Below are 23,046 nucleotides of genomic sequence, written 5' to 3' on the forward strand. Positions count from 1 at the left end.
GGTTGGTAGCGCTGGGCGGCGCTGTCTGATTGGTGCTGGCGGCGCGGCCCCGCCCCGGCCATGCCCAGCAGGCTGCGCTGCGGGCGGTGCCGGGCAGGCCGCGGCGATGGCGGCGGTGTAGCTGGAGAGCGGGCGGCGCGGGGCCACCATGATCATCGAGAGCGTAGACGCGCTCAAGTCCTGGCTGGCCAAGCTGCTGGAGCCCATGTGAGTGCGGGCGTGCTGGCCGGGCGGACCGGGCGGGCAGCGCTTCCCGTGGGCCGGGCCCGGCCGAGGCGCTACGGCCCTACCCCGGCCCGGGCCCGGCGCGCCCGGAGTGCGGGACAGCCTGGGCCCAGGGAGCTGCCGGGGGCCTTTTGTCCCACAGCGTGCAGCGGAGCTGCAGAAGGGTCTGGAGCTCAGGTCTGACGAGGAGCAGCTGGGGGGGCTCAGCCTGGACAAAAGGAGGCTCAGGGGGGACCTCGCTCTCCACAACTCCTTGACAGGAGAGTGCAGCCAGGTCGGGGTCGGGCTCTTCTCCCAGGGAACAGGGGAGAGGACGAGAGAAAACTGCCTCAGATTGTGTCAGGGAAGGTTCACGTTGGATATCAGGGAGAATTTCTTCATGGAAAGGGTGGTCAGGCCTTGGCAGGGACTGCCCAGGGAGATGGTGGAGCCCCCAACCCTGGAGGTGTCCAGGTAAGACTGGGTGTGACACTCAGTGCCCTGGGCTGGGGAACAAGGTGAAGCTCGGTCGCAGGTTGGATTCTATGGTCCAGGAGTTCTTTCCCAGCCTCAGTGACTCTGTGTGCCCCCAACTGCTGCCCTGGCTGTGCTGTCGACCTCAGTCCCAGCTCTGTTACCTCAGAGCAGAGCCAAGGGCTGCTGCAGGAGCTGACAAAACCAGGAATAATGCTAAAACTGTGGAAACTCTGCATTTACTGTGGAAACTCTGCATTTACATCCTGCTGGTGCTTACAGTGAGAGTAGGATCGGGATGGAGTCAGCATAGATCCAGGTCATATAACGCATTTTATGTGTTCTGATAATTCATGCTGGCTGCAAAGTGGTGTTGGATTTGTGCTGGTCCTGAGCTCTGTGATGCCTGAACACAGCTGGTGCTGGTGGTGCAGGCACAGCGAGGGGTCGGTGAGTCTCACCAAGGGAAGCTGCTTGTCAGTGCCTTTCCAGGCTTTGGTCTGCCATGAAGCACAACCAAGGCATGTGGAAGTGTTTCAAATAGCTCTGCTCAGTTGCCATCATTAAGTATTAGGCTTTTGGAAGCTCTTCACAGCTTCCTTTTTCCGTTGTTAGAATCGCTGGTCTCTGTGGTCTTTGGTCAAGCCCCAGTGAAAGTCTCTAGACTGGAGGATGGCTCTTGCACTTTCCCTGCCAGCTCCAGTGGGTCTCCATCATTCCCTGGGCACTTGAGCTGTACTGTGGGATGTGAGGCAGACAATCGAGGAATTGCCCAGTGGGTCCTGACAGTCAAGGACTCTGTAATGACACTTAGAGCAACAGTACAGACTTACCTGGAGGAGTGCACTCGCCTTGTGTGCTCCTGTACTGCATAATGGGATGGGAGGAGATGCTTGAGAGGGACTGACATATGGAGGAAGGAAAGGGAATGGTTGTGAAGTGAGGGATGTTCTCTTCCATTTGAAATTGAAGGTTTATAGTCAGTCGGTGAAGGTCCCAGTACATCACACACAGTGAATGCATCACATACAGGTCATTTCTCTGTGTGTGTAAGAATTGTAAAATCTGTCAATTTGTGGTTTCTTTGTTCTTAATTGCTCCATTTACTCTGGCTTTCAGTGGAGGTTGGATGTTGTTGCAGGCTATATGGGAGTAGAGCTGCTTGATTGCTGCTCACTGAGGATTTTTATTTCTGTCACTAGTTGCCCTCTGCTTGGCTTTTTGCCGTTTGCTTGTTTTCTTGATCTTTTTCGTACTTGAGGTTATTTTGACATATATACTTCATCATTTTTCCTTCTATTTCCAGATTTACTGTTTTCAGAAAATACACAACCCCGTTCTCTAAATGTTAATTAAAATTAAAAAATCTTCACATCTTCTGAGTATTTTAGGTTCCTGCCCCAGTCTGATAGCTGGCATCTGCACCTTCTGAGTGGACAAACAAGGAGCTGTCACTTAATCACGTCACACTGTTACTTTGTTTCATACCTGGAGTGTTTCTAGTAGCTGAATCTACAGCAACATCCAATTTAAAGATTAGTGGTGGAGTATCACTGCACAAAGTTGGTATCTTTGGTCTTTGTGGAGTCAGACAAGGGTGAGGGAGTGTGGGGAGAGAACCTGGTTCAGTAACTGCTCCCCTTGGGGTGTTTTACCAGCGTTATAACATTGCTGGAAAATATGGCATGGAAGTATCCTTGCGGAGGAAACCCCAGGATAGTCACTGAAGCTATGCAGAACATGTCTGTGTGTGTATTGAAAACTGACCTCTGTGACATTTTCTGAACTACTTTATAACAGTGTTTTCATTTTTAAACACAGTTCAATCCTTCAGAGTCCTTGTGCAGTGCCTTCCCTGGTGTGTGCTCTGCTGTGCCTGCAGAGCCATTCGAGGTGTGGTTGCTGGGCTAGGAGGAGGCTCAGCAGCAGTGGCAGCTACTCAGCTGCCCTTGAGTGGGTCTGTCTGGGTAAAAGAAAGGTTGTTTTCCCTCAGCAAAGCTCAGGAAGAGCAGGGCAATGGGACCTCTATCAGGGGGTTGGGGGTGGTTCACAACTGAGATACTGGGCTGTGGTTGCAGAAAGCTCCTTGCTGGCTCCATGGCCCCAGTGCAGCTGTGCTGGTGCTGAGTGTGAGCCCAGCAGCCCAGGGCTGTTGCAGGGGCTCTCCAGTGACTCTCCCTGGGGTCAGCATCCTGCAGCAGCCAAGCACAGCTCTCTTTCTCACTAGATGTGACGCAGACCCCTCAGCCTTGGCCAACTATGTCGTGGCGTTAGTCAAGAAAGACAAGCCCGAGAAGGAGCTGAAAGCTTTCTGTGCTGACCAGCTGGATGTGTTTCTGCAGAAAGGTGTGGTGCTCTGCAGCTGCAGCTGTTTGGGGGCTTTGGCTCTTTGTGGGAGGAGGGAGGGTGATGCACCATTACTGCCTTCAAAATGTTTCTTGGTATCCATGAATATTTCGTAGAGAATTTGAAGGAATAAAGATCTTGTGATTAAAAAAATAATAATCGTAAGATGAAGCTGTGTGACCTGGACTGTCCACAGTGATGGGAGGAAATGCTCTGAAATGAAAGCAATTTAGTTTAAAGTGTCAGTCGTGTTGCCAGAAGCTTCTCTGAGAGGTGTTCGGTAACTTTTGAAAACCTGGTCCACATTAATCCTTCAGGTTCCTGGGGAGCTTTGCATGTGGCAATTTCCTTCATAGCCAAGGATTTAAACCCCTGAAATTCTGACACTTGCTGGGAAAGTTATTGTGCATTTCTTGTGATGTTGAGCTGCTGATGGGGCTGCTGAGAATTATTTACTCTCATAAAAATTGCCCTAAAGAGGCTGCTGAGTGTAGTTGATGGAACTTGTGGATAGCTGTGGACTTATTCTTTGATCACAGGCTCCAGTCATGCTTGTCCCTTAGAACAGAAGCCTCTGTTGCTGTCTTTGATACACCTGATGAATTTCTCCCTCTAAATGAACAGCCTCAAGTGCCACAAATGTAATTCCACCTCCTTCAGTGGAGATAATGCTCATTAGTTTGAGGTGCCCCTGTGAGCAGCCCACCTGGCCAACTGGTTTTCAGGGTCTTCTCTGGTAAATGTAATCATGCACTTGAATGCATATGTAACAGTATTTTCTTATGTTCTGTATCTTCAGAAACTTCAGGGTTTGTAGATAAACTTTTTGAAAGTTTGTACACCAAGAGTTACCTTCCTTCTGCTGAGCCCACAAAGGCAGAGGTGAAGCCTGCAGGGCAAGAGAAAGAAGAGGTCAAGGAGGAGGTAATGTTATTTACTCTGCCTGCCTTTTATTTTCAAATTAGCTCTCCTACGTTTGTGAGGCAAAACGTGAAAGAGAAATGTACTCTATTGTGATTAATGAGATCTATGATCTCTTTGTGTCCCAAAGAACCGTGGAAAGTGACAATGGAAGGTGACGATTCAGACAAGAACATTTTAAATCCCTTTGCTGAGGCTACCTTTGATCAAGCACTCAGAATTCACAGCTCTGGCAATGCCAGCTGATAATGATTTGGAAGGGTTTGAGAGGGAGAAGCAGCAATACCATTCCAAAACATTTCCAATTTTGTATATTCTGTGAGGAATGAAAATTACTTAAAATGTTTTCTGTGATGCTTAAAATCAGTGAAATATGTCAAACTCTGTGTTGGAATAATTACTTCAGAAACTCAGGCAGAGTTTGTTTGCCAACAGTTCTCTCTTTTACCTTGATTTTAAGTTCTGTTGCAAAATTGAAAGTAATCAAGTTTTAGAGAGAAGCTGACAAATAACTGCAGAAATTATCAGCAACCAAACCCAGGTGAACCCAAACAAATGCAGGTTCTTATTTACCAGAATGTGATTCATTAGTTGATTTAAAGTTGCTTTTTACTTTTTTTCCTCTCTTTTCTGATGTCCTTTTTTTATATCTGAGGATGTGATGTGGAGTTATGAGAGTTTATGGAAGTAGCTTTGCTTATGGAAGTGCATAGTTTGCCACTATAGAACACTTTCTCTGTAAGAGCTTTCCCCTCCATTCTCAAAGTACTGTCAAAGTTTATGAAAGTCCTTTAGAACTACCTTCAGTTGACTTAACCAGTGCTCTGGTGGGGGCAGAGGAGGTTTGGGCAGCTGAAGAGGAGTGGCAATAAGCAAAAGGAGATATCTAGGACAGCTTTATGGGACAGCATTACAGAATCAGGACATTAATGAATTATTTTGTCATCAGCAAGGCCTTCATGATCTGTCATAAAGCTCAATGATTCATGTGTGATTCCAAAGTAAGCGACATGTAGAATCACAGTGAGGCTGGGGCTGGAGGGGACTCCAGGTCCTGTGTGATATGCCTTGTGCTGTGAGCAGGACTGTAGGTGGTGCTGTCCAGAGCCCTGTCAAGCCAAGTTTTGAGTATTTCTACCAGTTCTGCCTGCATAATCTTGTTACACAAGGATGCAGGAAGCCTTCCTTTTTGTTTCAATTGGAAAAAAAAGTCCTCTAAAGACTACTACATGTAAACTTTTTCTGCCAAATTTTATGGTAACTTGTGAGCAGTGTGAAATGGCAGCAGAAGTCCAAAATGGGTCAGTGGTTTGCAGTAGTGGTACAGCTGACAGACTTCTGAACCTGCTTTGGTGGAGGCCAGCAAAAAAAGTGACCAGTTCCATCATGTGAGCAGATTTTTGCCTTAAAGCAGTTATTTAAAATGTCAGCTAGTGACTTCCCTGCCTGGTGATTTGATTCCAGAATTGTGTTCAAAGGTTCGGGAAATACCTCACTTGTAGAATTGCTGTGGCTAAGTAAGGCAGTAGAGTGGAGAGGGATCTTTCATGAATTGTGTTTAGAAACAAAACATCAGAGTGGTTTTATTCGGAGGGCATCTCCGCTGCAGGAAAAAAAGTTTTGAGACCAAAACCCTTCAACAGACTTCAGTGCTTGATTACTTGTAGTGCTTCAGTACTCTGGGCAAGTAATACTTGAATATTGTTTTATATGGGATGCTGTCTGAACTTGAACTACATGTTGGTGTCATTTTCTTCATTAAAAAAGGGTGATACTTGTCCTTGTTTGGTAGTTGTGTGTTAAACAGAATTTTCAAGAATCTGTTGAAGAAGAGCGGGAGAGCAGGAAGAAGAAGTATTCCAGTCCCCAGAGGAGCCGTACAGATTCCAGTGAGCAAAGGTTAGCTCTGAACCACAATATTAAGATATTCTTCTGTATTTGCTGTCAATCTTTAACTGTGTTTTTTTACCTTGTAGGTAGTGATTTTAATGAAAAATAGACATTTTCTCCTTCCTTTGTCTGTGATATATTGTGTGCATGCGGATCCTGTACATCAGAAGTCTTCACGAGAAGTTGGTTTCTTAGAAAAAAATGATAGTATTCAAATGATAATTCCTAGGAATGTCATCAGTTCCACTGTTTCCCTTTTTATATGAATGAAGAGTATTGTGGGGGCTGTAGGGTCTGGGAGCAGTTGTTCACGCATCAGCATCCCTTTTAAAGCCTATTCTGGTTTGAGCATCATAGCTGTCTCACCTTGCCAATTCCTACTCCCGCTTTCTACAAACCAGTGATTCACCTTTAACGTTCTATACTTCTCTATGTAATTTGTGAAATTCTGACTAGAGTGTTTCACTGCCCAAATGGATGGGAAGGATAACTGTTATCTTACCATGTTGCAAGCTTGTTTTTTTTTAATTTTGTTTCCCTTTTCGTGAACGTGGTCTACGTCTGTTTTTTTTTCTAGAACCAGAGAGAAAAAGCGGGATGATGGGAAATGGAGGGACTATGACAGGTACTATGATAGGAGTGACTTGTACAGGGAGAAGTCGAGCTGGCGCCGGGGCAGGAGTAAGAGCCGCAGCAAAAGCAGAGGGTTGAGTCGGAGCCGCAGCCGCAGCAGGGGTCGGAGCAAAGACCGGGATGGCAGCAGGAGTGGTGAGTACCTGGGGTGCTACTGCAGGAGAACATCCCATTGCAGTGACGGCTGTGACTTCTGCATTCGGTGTGGTCTAGCAGGCAGGAGATGCCCTTAAGTAGCTGGAGCAAATTCTAATAGCTTTGTGTTCTTGAAATTGTTAATTAAGATGCTGTTCTTCAGAGTAGAACAATTAAGGGGTTTGTTTTCTTCTTTGCTAACCTCTTAATTTATCCACAGGTGTATACCCGTGGATATCAGTAGCTCATATTTTTGTGCTGTGTGTTCTGACAAAGCTGTTGATTTTTTTTCCTTCTAAGGATTGAGCTTTTTGCAAAGCCATGTTTCCCTGTTTTTTATTTTGTTACTGTGTATTTTTTAGAGAAGGCTTTTTTGCAGTTGCAGGTGGTTACCATATGATTGTTCTTTTAGGGCTAGTTCAGGTCTGTCGGAAAAGTAAGTGGCACAGATTACAGCATTCCACGCACCTTGAGACCGCGTTAGTTAAGGGCAGAGGTAGGTTTGTTGTTTCAGGCTTTTGCCCTTCTTTCTCCTTTAAAAGAGAGCTGTAAACCAGAATGAAATAAGTAGTAGAGGAATGAATGTGCATTTTGCAAAGAAAACTTTGATATTTCTGAATATTTCTGAAGTTAAACCTGTTTGCATTGTATTTAGTTCTTACTCCATTGGTAAGCTTGAGCTCCTTCAGGAACAGCTTAACATACAGAATGCTGAATATTTCAGGAAATGTGTATTATCTTTTGCTCATGGCTCTGATGTACAGAGCAAAAAGACTTAACAGAGCATGAAGACTTAACTTTATTTTTTTCAAACAGAGCACCGAGAGAGAGAGAGATCAAAATACAAGAGTGAAAAAAATGATGTCGAAGGCTCATACAATCCGGTGTCCACATCTCCCAGTAAATCCTCTGAACAGTATTCCTCTGCACAAGCTATTCCCAGTGCTGTAACTGTAGTTGCACCTGCACACCACCTTGAAAGCACCACAGAGAGCTGGTCAAATTACTTCAACAATCACAGCAATCCCAGTTCATTTGGCAGAAACCCTCCTCCTAAAAGAAGATGTCAAGATTATGATGGTAACTGTTGCTTAGTCTTCAGTTTCATGCCTTATTTCAATGTTTCTGTGACTTTTTCTTTTAGGTATTCACTAAGTGTGAGCAGCAAGTGACACTGCAGTAGCATGTGATGTATACCTTGCATGTAACACATTCAGAGATGACCTTGTATTGTACTGGAAGAATAACTAGTCTTACTGGAAGCAGTTTGCATATGCTGTGGCAGTTGCTGGATAAGAACATATGGAGTTTGTTCGCAGCTCTCTGTGTGCTAGATAAATACCTCAACCACTGGCAGTCCTGCTGCAGATTGCAGTGTCTGTGTGTGTGTTTAAAATAAACCACATTACTTCTGACTATTTTTTCCACAGCTTTTATGATGAATGTATGTAAGTTTGTATGCTTCTATGAAAGGTCATTCTAATCTGAATTATTTTGTGAAACCTTACCTTACAATTGTAATAATGTGTCAGTGGATGCATGTTTTCTTTAGTTCAAAATTCCAGGAAAATCTGAAATGATACAAATTGCTTCGAACCACTGGATTTATTTTCTAACACCACGTGAAATGCCCTGTTTTGTAGAGCGAGGCTATTGTGTCCTTGGTGATCTCTGCCAGTTTGATCACGGAAATGATCCATTAGTGGTAGACGAAGTTTCCTTGCCGAGTATGATCCCGTTCCCGCCGCCACCACCAGGGCTGCCCCCGCCGCCGGGGATGCTGCTGCCGCCGCTGCCGGGCCCTGTGCGCGGCCTGAGGCTGCCGGTGCCACAGCCCCACCCGCAGCCACCGCCGCCCGTCGTGCTGCCTGTCCCGCGTGAGTTGCAGTTTCTGTGCTTGCCGTGCGCTATTCAGAATAGCACCAAAAGAATTCTGAAAACTCAGCTTGTAAACGGTGCCATTCCTAGAGCTCCAAACAGAATTAAATTGGGCAGGGGAGTGGAGCTGGGGATCTTTCAGCTCATCGCAGTGATAGTTAGTGGGGATTGGATTGGTCACTGATGCTTACTAGCTTTTTTTCCCCCCTATAATGCAAAAAATGTTGAGATTCAATCTCCTAAAGGTTCCTAAAGCTAGTAAAGCTCCAGTGCTGGTGCTACATTATCTGCCACTAGAAAACAATAAATTATTGACACGTCTAAGATCTGTTTTAGCTTGGCAGTGATCTGAGACATTGAGCCTTTTGAGTTATCTAACTGCATCTTATAAATTCTGATAATAAATAGCATATTAGGAACATGCTCACTCTGTTTCAGTGCCCTCTATTCTAGGGACAAAATACATGCTGTGATAGTTGTGTCCAATAGCAGCAATTTTTGGATGAGGAATAATTTGATACAGGATTAAACCTGAACTTTGCATGAGCCCTTTAGCAGGTGGAGCTGACGTGCTGTGAGAAAATTGACAGTGTTCAGGATGTGTTGTGTCACTCAGGCTCCTTTCTGGGCATACAGTCAGTAGCAATGTCTGTATGGTACATGGGGCAACCAAAACACAACTAGCTACATAAATTCCTTGTCTGGGAATGCCTCTTGCCCTGCAGTTCTTGTTTCAGAACTGCAGTCTACATGCTGCTGATGTGATCTATTGCTCTGAGCAAGCCTTGGCTCTCCATGGCAGAGCTGAGGGAGGAGCTGCTGTAGTTAAGGCATCTCTAGCACTGACAAACCCCTGGGGAAGACAATTTTTTCTTTTCCCTTAAAACTTTGTCTCTCCTGAGACAAAGTGTTGGAATCAGAGTAACTTACCTTAACAGGCTTCTCAGTTTACTGTTACTGTAGTGGAACTGAACATATTTCCAACCCTGACCTTACTCAAAGTAAGGCATAAACAGCATTGAATTGTTTGCACATTTTGTCTTTGAGCTGTCAGTATGTGATCTGTTCTGTGGTGTCATTGTAGGACCACCTTTAACGCAGTCCAGCTTGATAAACAATCGTGACCAGCCGGGGACAAGTGCAGTGCCCAGTCTTGCACCTGTGGGAGCAAGGCTGCCTCCTCCTCTGCCTCAGAACCTGCTCTATACAGTGTCAGAACGTAAGCAAATGCCTTTTGGTTTAAATCTTTTGGACAAAAAAAAAAAATTAAGTTTTCTCTGTTGATGTGTGGTTAGAAGTTATGATCTGTCTTCCTCAAATATGTACAAATCTAAAAAGAAGTCTGATGGCTCTCCCTGGATCAGCCCATTGTCCATTCCAGTATGGAATGGCAGCAGTGTTCTGTCCTGGTCTGAGAAAGAGCACTGTGGGGAGCTTCCTTTGGGTTTCATGTGCTCACAGCAATCAGATTGTTGTGTAAGAAATGTTCCTTTCATCTTCAAGCCATTCAGTAGGCCCTTAGTAGGCAAAAGATGGATCTGCAAACCTCTAATTGCTGTTTAACTTGGACTTTATTCCTCTCCAGTTTGGACTAATACAGATGAGAGTTTTTTTTGTTTTCCCCAGCTGTATATCACAATAATCTGTACAGACTACATAGACATCAGTACTTTTTCTATTCTTTTTCCAGAATTACCCTAACTTTAGCTTTTTTAAAGTGGATAGCTTTCATTGGGCATGTCACTCTTCTGCACAGAGCTCAAAATTCTGAAAAGTATGTTTTTACAAGGGAAAGTAGAAAAATACCTGGAAAGTCCTTGATTGCTCAATTTAAATACAACAAATCTTATTTTTTTTTATAATTAAAGGATTAATGGCATTTCCATGTTCTATATGACCAAAATAAGATAATTAAATGTCAGCGTTTCATAATATTCTCATCAGGTTTTTTAACATACATACTCTGACTTTTATTTAGAGAGGGGATCTAGTTCAGCTCATGGTCCATGTCATTTTGTTTGTGAGTTCCATGCTTTTCAGAACTTCTGATCCTTTCAGCTCCAGAGCATCTGATGGGTGATTCTGCCGGTTGTAGCTCACAGGGCTTCACAGTAATTCTGTTCTCCAGAACCTCTGTGGAGATTCTCATGTCCTGTTCTTGGCCTGTTGTGGTAGCACCTGCTGGTTGCCCTCTTGCAGTCAGTCATGCTCTAAATCAGGGAAGAGAAGCTTGTGGTTCAGCTCCTTTGAGACTAGAGAAAGTTCTTGTTTTACAGTTTCAGGCTCTGCTATCAGAGTGGATATTCTGGGGCATCTGTTTTAAACTGCAGAGTTGTCTTCATTGCTGCTGAATAAGGAGCTAAGATTTTAGAGGGGTTCACGTCTGTCAGGTTCACTTGTACAGGCATTCATTCTGTTCCAGGATGTACTGCTTCTGTGGAGGCTCTTCATAGACTTCATTCTAGTTCTTGTACAGCTTTTCCTTTTTAAGGTTAAAAAAATGCATTGTCCTCAATTTGGACCTTGGGCTAGAGGAACAGTAGGAGTCGATTGTGTCATCTTATATTCTTGTGGTGACCCCTTCTAATGAAAATGATCATTAGCACCTTACCTAAGCTAGGCAGCTGATCTCGCTCTTACATAAAGACAATTCAGTAGGTAAGTATTGGTTCCATTACCTCATTTCTCAGTTTTCTTTGATTGAAATCATTTAAGTATCTTCTTCACCCAAAATTCTGTTCTGAAGAGAATTAGACTGTTGGGCAGCAAAGACTGAAAATCTCTTTGCATCTTAGACCCTACAGTATAAATGCCCAAACCCAGCCTTGTGTTGTTGCCCTTGAAACACTGCCAGGTGTTGTGCAGGTTGTCAGAGAGACACCTCAGGCTTTTCCAGGCAGTGGGTCAGCAATACTCTGTATTATGACGTTTGTGCTTTGGACAAACAGTACAAGATTAAAAACCAAAAGAGAATGTGTCCAGATAGGCTAGGCCTGAAGATCGGGTGAGAGTTTGAATGGCTGCACAGGTTGGCTGTACCACCTCTCTTCTCTTCATCCAAAACAACTTCTGACTCTTGGACATCCATGCACTTCCTTAAAGGAAAATTAACCCCGAGTCTTAAACTTACTTGAAAAATTCTGTCGTTTCTCTCCTTTTTTTGTAGATACATATGAGCCAGATGGCTATAACCCTGAAGCTCCTAGTATTACCAGTGCTGGTAGATCTCAGTATCGGCAGTTCTTTACAAGAGCACAAATGCAGCGTCCAAATCTAATTGGCCTAACATCTGGGGAGATGGATACAAACCCTCGAGGTAGGAAGGGTTCTGGTCATTGCTGTTGCTATTTTTGTCCAAGACCGTCAACACTTTTCCCCCTTTTCAGGCTGAAAGCAGTAATTTTTTATCACTAATCTAGTTATCAGGGCACTTTTTTGGACATTTCTACCTTTTTTAAGTGCTAATATGACCGTATTAAAGTCAAAGCAGCCTTTTTGATTAAAAATAACCACTTGCTTGGGAATGCTACAAGGGTTTTGTTGGCTGGTTGGGGTTTTATTCCTCTTTAGCCTGTGAAAGCATTTTCCAGGTACTGGGAGCTCCTAGAAAGAAAAATGGTGCCTAAAGATGGCTTTAGCAATGCAGTCTGTAGACTGCTTTTGATTCGCCATTGGCACAGAGGTTATGATCTGAGCTCCTTGCCTTGGCTGTTGTGATGGTAGTGAAGAAAGGAACTATCATGGCATGTTTTGGTCTGACTTTGTCAGCCAGATGTTCTCTCTGAAATGAACATTGCAAGTATCATTCCAATTTTCCAGCCCATGGGAATCCCAGTGTGCACTTAAATGATTCGTAGCCCCTACCTGAATGGATGTGGGTACCGTCTCTTTGTGGTGATGTGTACAAAGTATCTTTTAGGGAAGAGAGCAAGTCGAGCCTCTTTAAAGAGAGTTTAGTTGTGGTAGCAAAACTTCTTTTTCCACCTGTTTTTCCTGCCCTGATTCTTAAAAGCAAAGATGGTAAAATTTGGTTTCTACTCTTATACTTCAGTGTTTCTTATTCAGTAGATAAGAAAGTTCTTTTTGTTGTTGGGGTTTTTTTTGGGGGGAGGGGGTTCAGTATTTCCTTCAAGTGAGTCATCCCATAAAGAACATGGTTAAAAATTATTGCAGAAATTGCTGTTGCTGTTTACATCTTAATGATTGTCACAGAGGCAGGGTTGGGGCTTAATTGCTGCCCCTCACATTCTCTCTGAGAGTCCATCCCAGGGGTAAGGCAGGGGTGAGTGCTCAGTTGTGGGGCTTCACACCACTTGTTTTACTGCCTTTGTCACAGGTGTGAAAGGTTTGCTCTCAGATCATCCTCTAGAGTGAGATTAAAGCCACACCCAGAAATACTCAGTCTTTGTTCTCACAAGTGTAACCAGCAGAGCCCTGGCTTATATAAAAGCCACAGAAATTGCTGTGTAACTCAGACTTCTTTTTAGGAGTTGAATATTTGACATGCACAGGAGACTAATACCAAGGGCATAATCTTGAAAAGGTTGCAAATAAATTTCTAGCAAACTTTGTGTTGGTAGAAGTTACTTCAATCTTTAAATCTAATGTCTGAAAGAGTGTAATAGTTGTGCTTAACTAACAGTTTGTTGCTGAAACCTGGCCAGAGGGCTGGCAGTGGGACAGCAGTGGAAAGAACAGGTACTTGGTTGCTTTTGCCCTGTCAAGGGTTCACACAGGGAAAGTTGGATGTTACTTCAGCCCCTGCCCATTGCAGAGCTGTAACCTAAAGCCTGGGAGCCCACCCTTGCTTCTTTGCCTCCTTTTCTGTTCTGTTGGTATTTTGGGGTGGGGTTTTTTCTTTTTCTGGGGTTTTTTTTGTTTGTTTTTTTTTTTTTGCTTCTTACTCTCCTTTTCCTGCAGAATCTTGAGTTTTTAGTACCTGAAAGATGAAGCTTTAGTTTTGTTTCTTCAAGCTAATACTGACCTTAAAGGTCAAAATCTCTTCTGTCTCAGCTGGACTCTGTGTTTCTCTCAGGATGTTTAGTTAGGCTAGGGAATGATCTGGGAATTACTTCAGAAACAAAACTGACCAATTTGGTAAAGTCTTTCTAACATGTATGTTTTTAACCTGAGTTCTGTTTTGCTGTGTGAAAGCTTTGCTATGTGTGGTGGAATAACACAGGCCTTTTTCCTTCCCTCCAGCTGCCAACATCATCATCCAAACTGAACCTCCCATTCCCATTACAAATAACAGCAGCAATGTCACTAGAGTTGTCCTGGAACCAGATAGCAGGAAAAGATCTCCAAGCAGCATGGAATGTCCACCATTGAAGAAACCCTGGCTGGGAAAGTAAGAATTAGCTGCAGTTGCTAATTCGAATGTACTCGATTGCTGTCAGTGCTGTGAATGCTGCTATTCACCAGTCTCTAATTTGGGATGGTTGGGTCAGAAAATCTGTGTCCACACAATATGGAGACTAAATGTGGGGTGGTAGGGGAGCTCTCTTCTGTTAGTGTCTAGAGGGTGCACTTGTTAGGGGAAAAATGCCATTTAGATGTGTGTTAACACTTGCTACCTTAGGCACATATGTACTTTACTGAACTCCTTCTGTTCTCCTTTTCTCTAGGCAAGTAAATAACAACCAGAATAAGCCAGGATTTTTGAAAAAGAATCAGTATACTAATACAAAATTAGAAGTTCGAAAAATTCCACCAGAATTGAACAATATTACACAGCTCAATGAACACTTCAGCAAATTTGGAACTATTGTAAACATTCAGGTAAAAACCAAAGTCCAGTTTTATGTCTGTGTGTGGGTATTTTATTTTCTCTGAAGCCTATTGAATACTGCATGTTTTCTTTGAGAAATCTTAGTGGAGACAAATTGGTAGAGGAGGTAATCAAGTTCAGAGAAACTGTGCACCCTCGGGCAGCACTTGTCCTTCAGGAGGTTGAGATAAAGAGCCTTTGGGTCAGCACCAGTGATACCAGGCATACCCCAGTGGCACTGCACAGGGCTCTGAATATGAGATGCTGTTGGTGAAAGAGTCTTACTTATTTATTTATTTAAATGTATATAGACTTTGCTGCAAGTACATGTAATGATTGCCAAAAGATACTCGGCTTTAATTACATAGAATGTCTGTCTTACCTGTGTTTTGAGCTGTTGATACACTGGATACCCAACTCATCATTCCAAATTATTTGGAGATGAATGAAAGTCATGATTGAAATGTTTTCTTCCTTGAGAAATAATGCATTTATGAACTTTTGCTTTAGGTTGCTTTCCAGAATGATCCCGAAGCTGCTCTCATTCAGTACTTGAGTAATGACGAGGCGAGGAAGGCAATTTCCAGCACGGAGGCAGTGCTGAGCAATCGCTTCATCCGGGTGCTGTGGCACAGGGAGAGCGAGCAGCAGCCCCCGTTGCTGCAGCAGCAGCAGCAGCCTCTGCCCACCCCGCAGGCCCTGCAGCACCTGCAGCAGCAGGCCCTGGCCACACCGCCCGCCGTGACTGTGCACAGCAGCCTGTCCAAGGTACGTCCTGTCAGGGAGGTCAGCAGCATTCCCAAGGGACAGAAAAGCAAAGTATCTGATCCTCATGTTTTCAAATGTATGAATGCACAGGTGAACAAACCCCTGGCATCTGGTGCCTACGTCCTTAACAAAGTTCCAGTGAAACGGCGCCTTGGAGCAGCAAGTGGGAGCCAGTCCGAGCTGAGCCAGCCTGGGGCTGGAGTGGAGGAGTCTCAGGTATGTTGAGGGTGCACCATAATCATGCTCTCAGGTACAGCTTTGCCTTGTCAGCCAGGAAGGAACAAGCAAAAAGAACTTTGAAATTGTTCCCACTTGTTCCTTTTCACTAATGTTCCATGCAGCCATGGTCAGTCAGTTCTTCCTCATTTCATCAGCTATTTATGTGAAATAGGACCAATGACTTTAAAACAAAGTATCAATGTTTTAAATAGCATAAAATATTTTTGGCAGTGCTTCATAGTAAACAAATCTGACAACCTGTATGTAAGACCAGCCTTTTGTTGACAAGTGAAATGGCTTTCCCAATGATTTTTTGAGCTTATGCTGTGTTTTAACAGTAGTGCTAGAACTTAGCGAGTACTTGTACCCAGAGTTCAAGCTGCTACAGTTCAATTCATGCTGATACAGTGCAGCATTTATTCTGGGCCATGGGGAAGTCCTTTTAAGAAAGGAAGCATGGAGTGGCTTTTGCTGCCTTATTTGATCAGAAAGTGGGATGTTAGGCTGTGACTGCAAAGCTGAAACGAAGGCAGATGCAAATCATTCCCTTCAGCAGTGTCCTAGTGGGAATCAGGATGCAAAGGGAGTCTGCCATTGAGAAGGAAAGACAGTATCTTTTGCAGAAATCCTTTTAACCGGACTGATCTTAACCCATGTGTTTTAATTGCCTTGGTCTTTCTTCCTCATTGGACACATCTGGACATTTGTATTGGTGTTTCAGGGAACATGATCTTCTGAAGTTCCCTGACAGTATATCACAGTCACTTTAATCCAGATTTTGGTGTGTGCTTTTACTATTTCAGATATTTCCTACTTCTACAAGCCACTCAAAAATGGTTTACAGTTCTCCAAACTTGAAGACAACTCTGAAGTCTGGTCCAGGGTCTAAACCTCACGATGTGCAAGAAGCCCTTAAAAAAAAACAGGTACTTAATGATTGATGGGTTACTGACAGTGTAGCAAGCAAAGTGCTTTAAATGCAAGGTTTGATGAGCACCTGAAATCTCAACTACTGCCGTACAGCTTTATATGTGGGTGTGGAGTTGCTCATCGTTATGGGATGGTGTTGCAAACACACATTGGGGTTAATCATGAGTGGAGTGTCCTTTTGGGGTGTCTTACTTGACACACTTGGCCATGTTGGGTTTTCTAGTAAAGTACCTCACAGCAGGAAATTACCAGCTCTTTATTGGATCAGCTGCACTTCACGCTTGTGCTTTTTTCAGACAGTGCTTTTTGTCGTGGACTTCACTTCCATAGCTTGAAGATATATACTCATATATATATGATCTGTATGAGTGTGTATAATGCTAGACTGCTTTTTACTGACGGAAAGAATTTTCCCCTCATATAGGAGGCAATAAAACTCCAGCAAGATATGAGGAAAAAGAAACAGGAGATGTTAGAAAAACAAATAGAATGCCAGAAGGTAAGTCTGGGATGTGTCTAGTAAATGCATTCTGATTTTTTAGATACCTGTCTGTCCAGGGCTGTTTTTCCTGGCATTTTATGTTCCTGTTCTTTTATTATTGCATAGATGTTGATATCTAAGCTGGAGAAAAACAAGGCCATGAAACCAGAAGAGAGAGCAGAAATTATGAAGACTTTAAAAGAACTAACAGGAAAAATATCTCAGTTAAAGGATGAATTAAAAACTTCATCTACAACCTCCACACCATCCAAATTGAAGTCCAAGACAGAGGTATTTATTGTGCAACCCACTTGCCTGCTTAGTTTTTGTAACTATTTCTAATAATAGGTCTTAAAAATGCAGCAGCATTAGATCAAAACACTTGCAAGCAGTATTTTAATGTGTGATAACTATGGACAAACAAGCCATGGTTGAAGGAACTCCATGACCTAATTTTGCTTGTAGCTCATTCATTCTTGTTCCAGTTCTAAAGCGGAGAATTCTGTGTCCTTCAAGAAATGGGGGGAAACCACACACACACAGAGGCAATTAAAACAAACTGAATTTAGAGAAAAGTATGACTATTGTGTCCTGATCTGTCTGTATCGTTTACATGAATGTATTGCTGAAGTGGAATAACACATTACAAACATGCATTGCAGTTCTACCCTTTCCTGCTGTTTTATTTTCCCACCTCTTTTTCTCACAGGCACAGAAGGAACTGTTGGATGCAGAGTTGGACTTCCATAAGAGGCTGTCCTCTGGAGAGGACACGACTGAACTGCGGAAAAAGCTCAATCAGTTACAAGTGGAGGTGAGCTGATCTGCACTGATGCTGTCAATGAATTTATGAACCCTGAGTGTTTCAGATCCTCTCATCGTGGGGATGGCTGTGTTCTTTCTCCAGGCTGCCCGGTTAGGCATCTTGCCTGTTGGTCGAGGAAAGACAGTGGCAGCCCAAGGAAGAGGCCGAGGCAGGGGCCGTGGTGGGGGCAGAGGACGGGGAATGTTGAACCATATGGTGGTGGATCATCGGCCCAAAGCACTCACTGTGGGAGGCTTCATTGAAGAGGAGAAAGATGAATTGTTACAGCACTTCTCTGTAAGTGCAACCTGTAAATTAGTGCATGTTTCCTTTCCTCCTGTAAAATTAAGCTCCCCTTAGAATAGCAATAAAGCTGAGCTTTTGCCCAAAAATATAAGTGCTGCAATACTGTTGGCTGATGCAGCTGGGAGTCGTCTGACTCACTTCAGTCCAAAAAATCAGATTTCAGTGTCGATTCAGTACACTACAATTGTACCACATGATTGTGGGGGTGGAGGAAAACATTACTGCCAGTCCTAATGAACTTTTCCCTCACAGAAATTTGGAGATATTGAAGACCTTCAAGAAGAGGACTCCCCATTAAGTGTCGTTGTAACTTTTAAGTCCCGCTCAGAAGCTGAGAATGTAAGTAGAATCGTGGATTCATTTCTTTCACAGATCTAAAATAAGAGTTTTTAATTACTTGTGTCTACCTTTGTATTTTAAAAGGCTTTGATCCCCCAGTTTGAGTTTGATAGTTCTTGGTGCTGCTGCAGATAGTGCCAGTGAAGGGGAATTGAACCTGATGGTTGTGAGCAGTGACACAGGGCTGATAAAGCTGCATGTCCCTGGCAGCTCAGAGCTCTGCTCATCCTCTCACAGTGCCAGGGCAGGAGCAGGATTTGGCAGATTTGGGTGTGGGTGAAGTTGCTCTGAGAACACTGAAATAGGTGATTGTGGCTTATGTATTTGGGATCTTCAAACATGCCTCTGTACCACATGCACTGGATCTGGCTCACTGCTGATGTTAAAAGTTCTTTACTTGATCCTCCCTCTGAAAATCTGTTCATTTAAACACAACTCAGGCTGCTAACCAGGGATCGCGGTTCAAGGACCGGCGGCTCCAGATCTCATGGCACAAACCCAAGGTACCTTCCGTGTCCACAGAAGTCGAGGAAGAGGAGTCCAAGGAAGAGGTATGAAAATCTATTAATTACCTGATCATTCTTACTGGAATCTAAGAATTCCAGTATTCCAGCTGAGAGCTCTTAGGAGACAGTTTCCTGTATGCTGAAGAAATTTCTTAAAATATATTTTTAGAAACCAGAAACTGAGCTGGTTTTGAATAGTCGGGTACATTTCCCACATTTTAAAACAGAGAAAATGGGGGAAAAAATGATAATTTGTGGGTGGGCTGTTGATTTGTCAGTGATGTAAACAAGCCACGGGTTCTGTATGTGCAGGTTGCAAAGCCTTTTGCTTTTCACTCTTAGTGCTATACTGCAGAAGTTACGTCTGTTCTTCTCTAATTCACTCTTAACCACCTTAAGCTTTTAAAGGTTATTGTGTTGTGGCACTTAACAGAAACCTTGTTTGGGAGAGGGTGGGTGGTGGTTTATTCCTGCTTCCTCTGAAGCTTTGCTCTTTCTCTTTCCTGACATGAGGCTGATGTTCTTCCCCTAAAATGGATTGGATGTAATCATGTGTGTTTGTGAGACACACGATAACACCAGAACCAGATACCAGTACAGCTGGTGCTGTGTCCTCTATTGTGTTGTCTCAGGGCATAGCTTGGATCTAGTGTTGTGTCTAAAAGTCCATTTTTCCTTCCTCCAGGAGACAGAAACCTCAGATTTATTTTTGCACGAAGATGATGATGATGATGATGAAGATGAGGATGAATCCCGTTCTTGGAGAAGATGAAACTTGATGTTGGAAATGTATAATTTTAGGAATATAGTTCAGACTACATCTTTTAAACGTTTATTTAAGGAAGTTGATGAGCTAAAAAAGCTTTACTTTCTTTTCAAACCACAAGATTTACCATGAGCAGTTGGTATGAAAACATTTGGGACACAGAGCTGTGAGACTGAGCTAGCCAAAGGCCCAGGAACTTCTTACAGGATTATCAAGCTCACCAGGGTGGTGATTTTTTTCTATTTAAGAAGGATAAAAAGGGGTTGGGGGGGGCAGGACAGATGGACGTGGAAATCAGTATTTTCTTGTCCTCTTTTTGTGTCACCTGTATTACCTTGTTTTGGGTTTTTTATAATGTGATTGGTTTGTTAGTTTATAATTGAAAAGATATTACAGGTTTTATTTAGCAATATTATGGGGTTAGGGGAAAGACAAACTTTCATTAAATATTATGAAAGAAAAACTGGCCTCATTTGCTCGTTGAAAAAAGGCAGCATTTTATTTCCTGTGGAGTCTCTTATTGTAGGAATTACTTGTGGCTAGATTCTTAATCATTTACTGCAGTATGTTTGACAGCCACACAGTCTCTATGTTGTGCTACTTTTTGTGAGAGGAGGTGGAAGGAACAATTTAACAGGGTCGTCTTATAACGTTGTCCAGTTCTCTCTGTTTCTCTAAATTCTGCTTCACAGAAAACATCAGCAGGTACACACACTGGAGTGGATTTTCACTCCTTGATTTCCTTCTGTCATTTCAATGTAAGGCTCAGTGTAAATCAGACTGTTTATTGCATTTAAGTATTGGTGAGCAAGAATGGAATGAGTTCCTCAAAAGCAGCTCAACTGGTCCCTGTCCACCAGCCAGGACCAGCTCTCCTCCTCGGTTCCCAGCTGGGTTCCAGGCAGAGCCCTGCAGTGTTCAGAGCAGCATGTGTTTCAGCCCACAGCACTGGGCTGTCTTGCTTAGCCTGGCCCCAAAGCAGGGTGCACTTGCTGAGGGTGCTCAGAGCTGGGTCTCCCAAGTGGCTCCCTCATGACCAAGGGCAGTTCTTTCCGAGGTGTTGAGCTTCCCTCCATCCCATTCTCCATGGCCTTATTGCTGTGCCGTGCAGCCCCAGCACAGGGTGTGTGCTGATGGTGACACAGAGCCAGGCTGGGTGCCTGAGCTGGGGCTGGGCCTGCTGTGGGCTCTGTGCCTCACGCCTGGGGCACCCAGCAGTGCTTGCCCTGACTGCCCACTGGCCCTGGCTGCTCCTCAGTCCATTTTGTGTGCATTTCTACACAAAATAAACACCATGTCCCTGCGCAGTGCTCTTCTCTCTTGAATGATCGCCAGTGTAGTCTCCAGTGATTCCTGACTGAAGGACAATATCTACCAAACTCCTTGGCTGTGGCTCTTGAGTGTGGCTGGGGCAGGTGCTGAGCACCCTTTGGGATCACAGCCTGCTGACTCTATCCTTGTGCTGTGGTGGGTTATCCAACCAGTATAATGTCCTCTTTCCTGTCAATTGAAGGGAGTGTCTCCAGTATTTTCTTTCCAAACTTCCCCTCTTCCTAGAATTAGGATTGTGCTGCTACTGCTGAGGCTAAATTCCAGGCATGGAGAAATGGAGGGAAAACCCACCCCATGTACTTAGAAGAATATCTTGCTCTTCTCACATCGTCTCTTAAGGGTTTTAATGTCTGTGGCACAGTGTGTATCTTGAGAAGTCCATTGCAGCAAACATGTTCAAGTCCTGACAAAAAATGAGAGAGGGATCAAAAGGATTTATATATTTTTTGTACAGAGTTTTTTCTTAAGCTGTATAATTTTGTAAATATTTTGCTTTTTTTGTGTACTAAAACTACTGGCATATAGATTTCAATAAGAATTGTTGTATTTTTGTATTTGGAAAATGAAAACTACAGTGGATTAATTAAGCTGTAAGAAAACCTGCAGTAGCCTTTGACACACACAGAATGGATTCCTTTTCATATGGTTTTAGCTCTAAAGTGACATTGGGGTGGCACCTGTGTCCAGGGCCATGTGCTAGGGAGCGAGGGCCTTCTTTGAGAGCTTCATCCTATTACATTTTGCCCTCAGAGTACCCCTGACAGGCTGGCTTAAGTACCTGGTGTCATCCCAAGGGTGGCTGCTGCCCCTGGGGCTGGAAGTGCCCCCAGCCTGGCTGTACCCAGGGGTCAGCAGGGCCACATCCAGTGCCAGGGGCTGGAGGAAGAGGAGGGGAGCTGTGTGAAACTAACCTGCCTTTTGCCAAAGCTTATGGACCCCCCTATATTTTAGGGCATGCTGGGCTCTCTTGGAGTGATTGGGTTTGGATTTCTGTGTTTCCATAGGCAGCAAGGCAGTACAGCTGAGTTCAGTTCATGGTGATGCTTTATTTGGAAATTCACCTGTACTTTGGGCAAAACACAACCCCCAGGGTACCTGTGTGCCCCAGCCAAGTGCACCAGCCTGACACAAAGCACACGGCATGGGGAAAGCAAGTCACTGTGGGAAGAATTCCTCTCCTTTCCTTGCTGACTTAGCCTGAGCAAAACCACCTCAAATCTGAAACCACCTACTTATGAAAGCACCACTTTAATAAAATCATGTGAAAAGGAACAAAGCTCCTCTTGGTGTATAGTAACCTTGTACTATAGTTTTTACAGGTTGTGAACTTGTGTAATAGGATAATAGGAGATATTGTTGAATTTCTAATTGTTTATACATTAAAATTCCTATATGTAATGTTTGTTTCATTGATTACAAGCCAAATTTCTAAGATGCATGTTGACTTTTTTGCAATAAAGTTATACTATGGAATGGTTCAAGATTTAGAAAACACAAAATTGTAACAAATAAAATGGAAGGAGAACCATTCAAAAAAATTACAACTCTCAGAAAAAGAGCATTATCACTTCTTTGGGGGGAAGTGGGTGTGTGAAGGGGAATTTATGTGTGTGTAACGTGTATGCAGGTCTGGTTCATGTCAGAGCTGAGAGATAAATCTTCCAAGGGTCTCAGTGCTCTGGAACAGAATGAGTTAAGACAAGTGAATGGATGGGGGAGGGCATAGGGTGGAGGGAGTCCAGTAAAGGCTGTTTGACATTTGGTAGGGGGTTCAAAGTTTAACAGAAACAAGGGAGTTGTACAGTCTAGAGTGGGTTCCTGCTCTCTCACACGTTTGCAGTGTCCTGGACTATTGGACACAAATCCTAGCAGAATTGACACACCTGCCAATTTTGACTCCTTTGCAGATTGGGATGAAGACTAATTTATTCTGTTATTACCTTTATTCTTGGTCTTTGCCCCTTTTACTCGTTCCTGTTATTCCCTCCTGCAGCCCCTCCCTGTACCTACTGTGTCCAAGTGCTGGAGGGTGATATAAAACCCAATCTGGCTCTTCTGTGCCACTGAAGATCCTCTCCATGACACACCTGTGACTTCGAGACATCTCCGTGCCAAGAGTTAAACTTTGGAATCTTCCCCAGACCCTTTCCCTGTCCACAACCACCAACGATCTTCACTCTCTGGGAAGCAGCAATGTCCTTTAGGAGACACATCCTGACATGGAGCAGGAAAGGTTTGTCCAAAGCATTTACTGCTTCTTATATTATTAAAATTCATTTTAATGGAAAAAGGGAATATAAAAAATTGGACAGAGAGTAGCATTTGTGTGACTTCGTGTGGCTT

The 23,046-nt window shown here is 43.7% G+C and overlaps 1 protein-coding gene across 4 annotated transcripts; it reads left to right on the forward strand.

The window, feature by feature from the left end:
- Positions 1–46: 46 nt before the first annotated feature.
- Positions 47–22,101, forward strand: RBM27 (RNA binding motif protein 27). Of its 4 annotated transcripts, XM_085074107.1 has the most exons (22): positions 47–207; positions 2,906–3,024; positions 3,824–3,948; positions 5,738–5,844; positions 6,413–6,603; positions 7,016–7,099; positions 7,420–7,683; positions 8,247–8,480; positions 9,566–9,700; positions 11,648–11,797; positions 13,684–13,831; positions 14,109–14,262; positions 14,762–15,019; positions 15,110–15,235; positions 16,042–16,164; positions 16,593–16,667; positions 16,776–16,940; positions 17,359–17,463; positions 17,557–17,751; positions 18,013–18,099; positions 18,540–18,650; positions 19,291–22,101. In XM_085074107.1, exons 1-22 carry the CDS (start codon positions 149–151, stop codon positions 19,375–19,377), a joined length of 3,102 nt encoding a protein of 1,033 aa, XP_084930233.1. In that variant the 5' UTR covers positions 47–148; the 3' UTR covers positions 19,378–22,101. The 4 variants fall into 4 exon arrangements, with proteins under 4 accessions (XP_084930233.1, XP_084930231.1, XP_084930234.1 ...); XM_085074105.1 differs by having other exon boundaries at positions 14,762–15,235; XM_085074108.1 differs by lacking the exon at positions 11,648–11,797.
- Positions 22,102–23,046: the final 945 nt, after the last annotated feature.

Source organism: Lichenostomus cassidix, chromosome 13 (genome assembly GCF_008360975.1).
Source record: "Lichenostomus cassidix isolate B80296 chromosome 13, HeHo_3.0, whole genome shotgun sequence".
Lineage (NCBI taxonomy): Eukaryota > Metazoa > Chordata > Aves > Passeriformes > Meliphagidae > Lichenostomus > Lichenostomus cassidix.

Bases quoted from the DNA above. Each gene is read 5' to 3' on its own strand.
- RBM27 (XM_085074105.1), top strand. From the start codon at position 149: ATGATCATCGAGAGCGTAGACGCGCTCAAGTCCTGGCTGGCCAAGCTG. The intron at 5,845-6,412 runs GTTAGCTCTGAA...TTTTTTTTCTAG, and splicing joins ACAGATTCCAGTGAGCAAAG to AACCAGAGAGAAAAAGCGGG. The intron at 18,100-18,539 runs GTAAGTAGAATC...AACACAACTCAG, and splicing joins CCCGCTCAGAAGCTGAGAAT to GCTGCTAACCAGGGATCGCG.